Here is an 11,155-nt window from a genome sequence, read left to right as displayed (position 1 = left end):
AAACATAGTCACACTTTTCCCTCCAATCATTCTCATAATATTATAAAGCATTTAAATTTGTACATTTGTAGTCAATCACACAAAGTTTTAATAACAATTTCATAATCTGGCTTTAAAAACGAACCATTTTCTTGTGGAACTTAAGAATTTCTGAGCCCACTACCTGTTTTCTTCATTGAATTTTCCACATTTCTCTAAGGGGTCCCGAACTCCACTTCTACTTTTACTAAAATTACACAGACGAGTAGTCGTATGCGTACACTTTAACCTGATTTGCTATGTTTTTTTTGTCAGAGATGGTGTAAATGTCCCATTTATCTTCTATCAATTTAAAATTACGGGGGAGGACCCTGGACTCCATCTCTGTTTCTACTCTAGTTATGCAGCCGGGAAATGTGTACATTTCAACCTGATTCTCTCCAATTCTTTATCAGAGATGTCTTAAAATGCACCATTTTGTCTTTATAATGTCAAAGTACTCTTAGGGAAGACCCTTGAAATCCATCTTTACTTGTATACCAATTATGCAGGCGACTAATGCAAACATTTTAACCTTATTTTCTCATATTTTCTTTCGAATGTTGTTTAAAATGCACAGCTTTGACCCCGAACACAACCCTCTACGTGTACTCCAATTTTGTAAGCAAGTAGTGTGACATTTTGCTCAGATTTTCGTCTGAAATCGCTTGAAACTAACACAGTTGTATTGTATAGTGTCAAAACTTTACAAGACCTCAACTTGGCTTCAATATTGCAGACGAGTTGTGAGTACATTTCTGAAATGTTTTGTCGAGACTGTTTTATCTGAAAAAACTAAAATACACCATTTTGTCTTGCAGAATTTCACAGAAAATTCTCAGGATGGGCCCCTGTAAACAACTGCATTAACATATGCTACAACTCCACGTGCTTTCTATGGTTGAAGAAAAAAAAATGTTCAATTAACTGATGAATTGTAAAATCGCAGTTTGTACCTACCCATGAAAAACACTATAGCGTAGTCACACCCTTAATTGTATAGCTGCTAACAACAAGTTCAGTTACAAGGTTTACTACAACTTATATTCTTACTTCATGTTTACTCATATAAAATCAAACAGAAAAATGATAACGAATCTTAGAACACAAATTTTTATAGCACATAGACTATATCTTGGGGTCTCACAATTAGATTTCGTCCAAAGGACTTACAGTAAAACATCTTTGATTGGCATTTAAGTTATAAATTTTATCTACTTTGGAGGAAAGGCAGACATTACACATCACGTACTAGCTAGAATATTAATTAGATAGACATCATATATACCACGTCTGAATTAACATATTACTAAAGTTACGAATTATGAATTTAAACGCACGTGATAAAGCTTGAAAAATACAAGGATTCTGTTAATAAGGAACGTGATGTAGCATACATATAACACCTGTTGTTAACAACATTGCAAACAGAATTTGTGACCCGGCAATTGGTTACATGTTTAACTTTAAGTAAAATTGAAATGCAATATATATGTAATAGATGTACATTGAATGGACATTAAAAGTAAATAAAATCAATTACAAAACAATAATTCATACACACATTATAATACAAATATATGAATTCTGCCTCGGTGTTTTTTCAGGGCTTGTTATGGCACTGATGTTTCTGAGCATTTCTAATGTCTATTTTATAAAAGACAAGGGTAAAGGTGTTGCTTATTATCGTGTCACCCCTTTTTAAAGGGCTAGCCAATTCGGTTTATGAGACACATTTAGTGTGCGTACCACCTGCCTCCCAACTCCTAGCACTTTGCGAAGGGCCGGGCGGATAGAAGTCGGTAACCGTTCATCTAACTTGCTCGTGGCTCACGAACCGGACTTTTCGGAATGAGTCCCATGACAAACATCCACCTTCGACCTCCTGATCCCGAGGAGGACGCCTTAACCACTGTGCCACGGTCACCGGTAAGTGTCGATACATAGAACATGAAAATGTGAATAAATACAAGGGCCAATTCCTCTCCACCCCTCCCCCCCCCCCTCATCTCCTGGCGACTCATTTTGTAGATTCCCAATGACAATCGTTTTCATATTAAGCTCAATATACATGTATGCATGTATGAAGACAAGGCTTTGACATGTTCATTTATAACCAAACATTTTATACTTTGAGTTGCGGATACTAAAAGGTTATTTTTGTTTATGACTCCTGATTAACTTGAATTTCAAATGTCACTAGTTAAATATTGTTTTATTAAAAGGCTTAGTCCTTTTGCAATTATGTCCTGCAATGCTTACATTAAGGGAACATCTTAAATATTTGTAATGGTGACAAACTTATGGCCAATAATTGTGTTTATGTTTTTAATTTTCCTTTACTCGCATCTGACCTTGATCTGAAGGTTTAAAATTGTTCTTGACCCTGAGAACAAATTGTTGGATATTTCTGAAGTACAAAAAACTGAAATAACGGTGCTGAAAGCAAAAATCTGATATGTGTCGGACACTGACAGCCAAAGATACACGGACGACGGACAGACAGACAGATTTAAAATACTGAAAAAAGCTCGTACATCACGAAATCCCCCTCAAACCTTGATGCATTCAGTAACTGCACAAAAAAAATGAACCTATTCGGTCATTGTGCACTGAACATTTGACGTATGACTTCAAATCAAAATAAAAGTCATTTGCAGTCATAAATGACCTCTAAATCAAATCTGATTTTAGACCAAAGCATTTTCTTGTTATTTGACAAAAATTTTAACTGTTTGGGTCAATGTTTTACCTGTGATCTATGATCTCATAATCAACAGGGGTCATCTGCTGGTCATGATCAACCACCTATCAAGTTCGTTAATTTCGTGATTCTAATCCTAAGCGTACTCAAGTTATCATTCGGAAAACGGTTCAACTGTTCCGGATCGCTGTGAACTTGACCTTTGACCTACTGGTCTCAAAATAAATAGGAGTCATCTTTTGGTCATGATCAACCACCCAATAATGTTTCGTGATTCTAGGCCTAAGGGTTCTCAAGTCATCGTCCAGAAATGGTTTGACTGTTCTGGATCCCTGTGATCTTGACCTACTGATCTCAACATCGACAGAGATCATCTGTTTGTCGTATCTCCTTATCAACTTTCAAAATCCTATGCCAAAACATCCTTGAGATATCATCTGGAAACGGTATACCTGTTCTTCATCAATTTGACCTTGACCTTTGACCTACTGACCTCATATCAGTAGTGGTCATCTGCTGGTCATGATCAACCTTTCTATTAAGTGTCGTGATTCTAGGTCCAGCGTTTCCAAGTTATTGTCCAGAAACTGTTTTAAATGTTCCGGGTTCACTGTGACTTTAACCATTGACAAGTGACCTAAAATCGATAGAGATCATTTGCTGGTCAAGACCAACCTCCTTATCGACTTTCTTGACAGCATTCTTGAGTTATCATCTGAAACTGTAGACCTGTTTTTCGTCAAAGTGATCTTGCCCTTTGACCTACCGACCTCAAGATCAATAAAATCATCTGCTAGTCATGATCGACCTTTCTTTTAAGTTTCGTGATTCTAGGACCAAGCGTTGACAAATTAGCGTCAAGAAACTGTTTGATTATTCCAGGTCACTGTGACCTTGACCTTTGACCTACTGACCTCAGAATCAATACAAATAAATTTGCTGGTACTGACCAACTTCTCTATCAAATTTCATGATCCTAGGTTTAAGCCTTCTTGGGTTATCATCCGGAAACCGATTGTTCAACATATTAAAAGACCGACAGACAGACCGACCGACTTCTAAAAACAATATACTCTTCCTTCTTAGAACGGGGCATAAAAATAGGGCTTCACAACTAATCAACATATCATTTACTACTTACAACATCGTTTTCGGAAAGATAGCTAAACAAAACTTTTCAAAAATCAAACATTAAATGTACCATTATAAGTGTTGTCCAATTTTTCTACAATTTTACAAATTCAAGGGCCGTAACTCTCATACATGCATATCTGTTTCAATTTTTAGCCCCCAGACTGATTAATAATTTTCTTCCGACATACATTTCGCATAAAATATTGGGAATTTGTATTTCATAAAGAAGTATATGGTGGGTGTTGTATACTAATACCTTTTATAAATGATTTCAAGGGGCATAACTCTGACCCTTATTATTTACCATAAAAGGCTTGGTAGAGGTGGGTTCTACATCTAAACTGTTCCGTTATAGATAGTAGTATTGTATTAGATAAAGATCAAAGCTCTTCTAAAAAGTGCACAATTCGGCCATATTTTCAGCCTTATAGCCTACACTATATAGTTTGTTAGCGAGTTAACTCAGCGATGAGTACAGCCAGTCTACCTATCCGTCTACCTATCTCTCTGAACCGTGACATTCCGCAATATAACAATATTATAAATACATGTACACTACTGACTGGTATACTTATTAAACCCGCTAGAGCTAATGCGGCTTTATTCTTAAATTAAGTTATAAAGTTTATTATTAATCAGTGAGGCTACAACTCGTTTAAATGGGTCAACTGTGTTGTTGTACTTATAAAATAGACTGGCCCGGATTATAGGTTAGTCAGAGCTATGATATGTGTAGTTGATAATCGGCAGTTAGAATTTTGATACACTTACTGTACACGGTTGTCACAGTGTGAAAACAAACATGTCTATTCTCAGATATTTTCAAACGAAAGAAAAAGAAGTTCTTCTTCCAGTAGAAAAAAGCACCGAGAACTGTAATTTCCGCGAGTTGTGTAATGCGGAATTACCAGAAATATACAATTAAACACCAGGCCGCAAACGTGGGAAGTACATCATTTTATCCCCAGATATTCGTGAACATTTTAATGAATTTCATTGCTTTTATATTTTATACAGTTTGCAATAAATTTAAGTATGTATATACCAGATATAATAAAGTCCAATGTACGCAGTTTGCGTTGTTGGATAATCGCAGATAAGTAACCCCGCTCGGATACTCTTTAAAAATGCCGGTAATAATGATGGATTTTGATGAAATTTTCGGGCAAATTTTCGCCACCTATGTAAGATGGCGAAAAATACACACGACAAAATAAAAAAACTACATTTTGGGTTAAAAGGACGAAAATCTGCCGACACGAAAATATCCCAAAGTACGGTATTGTATTTTGCCATCGAACTATTTCTATAAAATGCTTCTTCCCCTTCCGTTTGGATCCGTCCATGTTTACAAACACGTTTGTTTATTTTATGGACATTACAGTCTATCTTTTGGTTGCCATGCTGTGTACATAAATGTTATAGCAATACTATGCCCCAACGATAACTTGATATTTACAAACATGACAATAAATATATTAAAATGGAACATAGGGAATTTACCATTTTTCTAACATGCTAAAATCTAAATATTTCTAGATTTAGTACCCAATAAAAATTACTCAGAGGTAAAGCATACAGTCCATGCTAAGCAGATGTTTTATCGTGTAAGTTCGAAACCGACATTTTTTGTCATTTTTGCATAAAAAAAAAATAGATTCCTTCATGTGCTCTGTGACAACACAACAGAGAAATATCTAAAGCCGATATGCCAGACTAAAGAGGTTTAGCATTATATCAAAGATGATATTAATTGTATTCACTGAAGCGAATAATGAACATAATATGATGTTATACAACAACATGTATACAAATACAAAAGTAGCGAAAATATGGGAACAAAAGTTAAACCAAATAGGAAAAAAAATCCTCATGAGGAATCGAACGCACAAAATGATTCACTTGTATCAAATTGTTCTCTGCATTTTACCCGACTGAGCTATGTTGCCGTATACTTGGTAGCTAGTTCAAATGAAACAAATGCTAATATTTACTTGTCAAGTAATGTGCAAGCATTATGAATTGTTATTTTATCAGTTTATCATGAAATGGACTCGTCCTCGTGTATCGGCGGGAATCACGTTATCATTGGGGATTAGTACTAAAGGGCCATATTCATAGTCGTCACTCAAACTCACACTTGACTCAAACTCGGGTAAGTATCACTCAAGGGGGCCTCGAGTAGGCATTGCGGGAGTGTGAGTGGAGTTCGAATGTCATATTCATAAATTCCACTCAATCTTAACTTTCGGAAGGGCAACTCAAGTATTGGTTTCATTGTACACAATGGATTTAGCGGATTGTAACGGTATATATGACCAGAACATCGAAGGTATGCAAAAGTGCTGACCGCTATTTACTGAACAGCAAAAGAAACTATCCAGGTGTATGACTGGGGAATTTGTTAATAAAACACTTAAATTTATACATTTGACTTATTTTCTTTATAACACATTACTTGACTGTCACTCACCTTTTTGAATACAAATCGAATCTTTCCTTAGTAACGGAGTGACCGTTAGGCAATTGAATTAGAGTGCATTCAATGAGTAGAGTTGGAGAAAGGTCTATGAATATAGCCCTATGGTCTTTAAACAAAAGCAGTATATAAACACTGACATTTCCTGTAATTTCCTGAATACCAATGGTTAAAAATAAATAGCCTATTTATTAACCACACCCTATAAACGACTGTATCCCCCGCTTCCTCTTGCGAGTGATCAAAACAATAAAATGACACGGAAAAGGTACGAATCGTCATTAAATTCATTATTTGGCTTTACACTCTATGTGTATTTAAGTTAAACGACAAGTCTAACATAAATATGTGTTATGATGATATAATAGATGCAACTGACAGGTAATGTTTAAAAAATGTTGACTGATCACACTCATTGCATGAAAATTCTTTCGACGATGTCACGAAATTGATGAATATCACGCCAAATTGATTTGTAATCCAATTATCCATTTTGTTTTCTGTAATAAGTATGCATACTCCATAAATGTATGTAAATAAAATGTTTTGTTTCTGTTGCGTTTTTGAATGAAATTAATTTTTCTCTAGTCGGTAAAATAACATTTACTGTATGCCGGCTTGCCAATTGTGATATTTGATCTGAATTCGTATTTGCGAATGATACTGTATTCCATCTTGCGATTACAAAAGGCGATTTATGTCCTTGAAATGCGTAAATGAAATAAAAAATATGCATATAAAATTGTTTCTTTTAATCAGTCGTCATGTTTATACTGCCATTAAATGTCGAACCCCACTCCCCCCCCCCCCCCCCCCCCCCCCCCCCCCCCCCCCCCCCCCCCCCATGCGATGCTTATACTAATCCATTGGGGGTGGTTGGATATGAGTGTCTGTGGCTCGCTATCCTACTTAATTAAATAATCAATTGCTTCAGCATCGTTTACATGCAAGTGTTCAGAGTTGGCTTTACACACATATACTATCATAAAATACGAATTAGAAACTGAATGTATACACAAGGTCCCTACCATGTCTTGCAAGAAATTAATCGTCGATTCCCTATGGAAATCGCACGAAGTAATGTTACCTTACGATTTCAAAATATCAGTGAGATGAGACAGGAGAGGACTATAGGTTGACCCCCGTCTGTCTGTCCGTCTGCAAGAAAATGATCCTCTGATTTAAAAAACAACAAACAAAACTATTTCACCCGCAAGTATCCTCTGCGGATGAACGTATAAATAGAAAAGGATAACGAATATATTATCGGAAAAGTCGATTAAGTCCTTATTAGTAATTCAGAGTTAACTTCATGGTGAATCAGTCAACAAGATTCAAAAGCAGCACAAAATAGCTGAATGGCCTAATGGTTTAACCCCGTTTCTCAATAATAAAATAAACATGTTATCGTTACAAATACAGCCGTCATGTTTACTGACTGTCAAGATTTACCGCTATTTCTCATTTTAGAAATAATTTGCATTTGATAGTGATAACGCACACACGCCAGGAATATGTCCTTGCGGATTTGGTCGTTTTCATTGCTTTTTACAGTTTACAGTTTATTAATCAAGTCAAGGCCCATAAGGGCCTCTGACAACAATTGTAACAAATAACAAGTCATAGTACAAAATCAGATCGGCATGTTAAATCTGACAAATCGTTTTTAGAAGTAACTGATGTACAAATACGAAAAAAGCAGGTTCCTTGATAGTTTCTCTCCGTTCCTTATAGTATATTTCTCGATTCAAAATACGTTAGTTTACCGTAAGAACATAACGTTACACTACAAACGATAAAACTAAAGTGGAACTTTGTTATTGTGCGTAACGCTAAACATCATGACGTCACTGCTTACGGACGTTAATTTCCCGCGCACTACTATAAGAAAGAGTGCTACAAAGAAAGTATTTCTACCTGTTATTTGTAAAATACGGTATGCAAGAAAAATAATCTGCCAGAATAAAATGCTATAGTAACATGTATACGATATGCAAGAAAAAATATCTGTCACGTGCTTACAAATCGGATGGACATATCCGTGCCTCGGCCACCTGCGCATGGGCGGTAACTCGGCAAGCCTCATTACCGCCCAATGCGCAGGTGCCCTCAGGACGGATATTTCTATCCGATTCGTAAACACATGACAGATATTATTAGGAAATTACATAGAATAAAAATAAAATTAAATATTTAGGCAAAACAAAAGGTCCCTACCCAGACTTCGCGAAGTTTGTCCACATAGTTATCATGGCTCTTGCTAACTGGTAGTCATTTGGTTTGATGATACTTTCAGAAAAATTCCAGTATCGCCTAAGATTTTCTGTGAAACCAAAAACGAACGGGAGTTCGTCCGTATGACAGGCAACATTGCTTCCTTCTAGCACGGGTGCAAGATGTAACAGCCGTTTTGTACTCGTCTATTGTAAGAAATTGCGCAAATGGAGTTGGGATTTTACCTAGCCAGGCTTCAATTGCTCTTGGAACAATAATATTATCAAAGTTTTGTGCAGTAACGTTGTAGCTAATTGATGTTGGAGTAGTATTGTTAATATATACCATCATCAAGTCTTGGTACACAACACCGTGTATGTAATATGGATCTATCTACACTTTAAACATGGATTCCAAATTGTTTTCAGGATTCTTCCTTGCTTTTATATGTACGAATAAAGGGTTTTTTGTTCGAGATGGAATACAAAAGGTTACAACTGCTAAGTTTGGAGACATCATCGGATTTACTGAAAGAGTAAAATTTGGAAACCAGACTCTTCAAGTGAGAAAATTTCTTGGAATACCTTATGCCGAACCACCGACAGGAAATCTGCGTTTTGAAAAGCCAGTTATGAAAACACGACTTCACACACCTTTCAAAGCTCTAAATTACTCATCAAAATGCCCTCAACCTCAGCTTGAATATGGCACGATGTCAGAAGATTGTCTTTATTTGAACATATTTACACCATCAGACTCATCCAGCACAAATGTAGCACCAAAGCCGGTAATGATTTGGATTCATGGCGGCGCTTTCATTGAAGGATACAGCGACATTTATGCAGGTGACATCATCAGTAGCCTCGCTGACGTCATTGTTGTAACACTAAATTACAGACTTGGTGTTCTAGGATTTTTCAGTACTCATGACCCTACTGCAAAAGGTAACTGCGGTTTATGGGACCAACAGTTAGCTATTCGCTGGGTGAACGAAAACATTGCGGATTTTGGGGGAGATACCACAAATATAACCATATTTGGAGAATCAGCGGGTTCAAGTAGTGTTATATACCAGATGCTCTATCCAGGAAATAAAGGATTATTTAAACGAGCAACAGCAGAAAGTGTTTCTGTTCATTCTTGCAAACTGTTGCGATTAGGGCTGGAATATGTTTGATAAATGAATGAATGATCACTTATAATTTATGTACGATGGAAATCATACAAATAGAGTATCCTATGTTTTCGGTTACCATATCAACTAAATATTTCAATCAAAATGTGTGCTTTCTGTTGACACAAGAATGTAACAATTGCAATAAAATATCTGGCCTAAATACATATACTTGTAATCTAGAATCACATAACATCATATCTGGTAACCGTTTCATGCATCGAAATATAATAAAAGAACCAACAAATGGCCCAAATGGGCCTTACCCGCTCATCTGAAAAAGGAATTCGACATTTTAATATTGTTGAAAGGATTCCAAAAATACAAGGCAAAATCTAGGGTGAACACTCGTTTTAATAATTATTTATGTTCCTTAGTATTTCATGTAAGAAACGTACACAGGGATGTGAAAATATTTCAAGGAACGTAAAACTCAACATCTATTTTTACATTATATGTAGAACTTGATATTTGTCAATAAAGGCTAAAATGTATGGTAATAATAACAGAAAATGCTACCTGAGTGAGTAATTTTCTCTTTCAGTATGGAAAGTTAAGGGACATGATGTAAAACAACACACAGAATCTCTTCATTTGGGAGGTCCACTTCAGGTCAAGTGTTTATAACATTTGCATTTTACTGAATATCTCTGTCTAAAAATAGAATACATTAATTTTAAGGTAAATAACCACTACTAAAATTAAGATTAGTAGCTGTGAAGTTGTATCCCATTAAAATGTAAAACATCACTGTTCATCTAAAAGAAGGTTAGCTCTGACGGCCATTATATCAGCTAAGCGAAACCTTTGAACTAACTTGGGAGAAGAACTTACAAGGATGCGACAGACCAAGTTTGGTGATGATCCATCCAGCGGTTCATCAGAAGAAGACGGTCGGTGGACATAGGCCAATCACGATATCTCGCCTTAAACCACTGGTTAAGGTGAGCTAAAACAGAACAAGTCAACCATGAATTACTGCTCAATTCTCTAGTTTCTTTTTTAGATCTGATAATACCGGAAGAGTAATAAAACCTGTTTTTGTTATAAGAAGTAAATTTATATTACATTGAGAAATGAATTCCTTTCAGTTTTGGTGAGTTTTTGTCCTGCCTATTCTTTCTCGCATATAACGCTTATATTCATAGCGTCCAGAGGTTAATCACACGTTAAATTTTCATCGACATCATTGAAAAAGCATCGGAAGTTTCTAGACAGATCGCTTACAAAATTCATAAACGATTTCGATAAATATTTTCTGACATACTGTCTTAAAGAATTCATTATTCATATAATTCATAAATACACATTACATAATGACTTCTTCAGATTTGTTCCCGACTGTTTATAGATGCCCATGCATATAAATAATGTATCTATAATAGCTTTTGGATATGTTCTTAGGAATGATGGAGGCACACGTTTGTTCGAT

The 11,155-nt window shown here is 35.8% G+C and overlaps 1 protein-coding gene across 1 annotated transcript; it reads left to right on the top strand.

Annotated features, from left to right (window-relative positions):
• The first annotated feature begins 8,926 nt into the window (after positions 1-8,926).
• Positions 8,927-9,726, top strand: LOC128550484 (para-nitrobenzyl esterase-like). The gene has a single exon (XM_053529670.1). It carries the CDS (start codon positions 8,956-8,958, stop codon positions 9,724-9,726), a length of 771 nt encoding a protein of 256 aa, XP_053385645.1. The 5' UTR covers positions 8,927-8,955.
• Positions 9,727-11,155: the final 1,429 nt, after the last annotated feature.

Source organism: Mercenaria mercenaria, chromosome 18 (genome assembly GCF_021730395.1).
Source record: "Mercenaria mercenaria strain notata chromosome 18, MADL_Memer_1, whole genome shotgun sequence".
NCBI classification, from domain to species: domain Eukaryota; kingdom Metazoa; phylum Mollusca; class Bivalvia; order Venerida; family Veneridae; genus Mercenaria; species Mercenaria mercenaria.
This window is presented reverse-complemented; position numbering and strand designations above follow the sequence as displayed.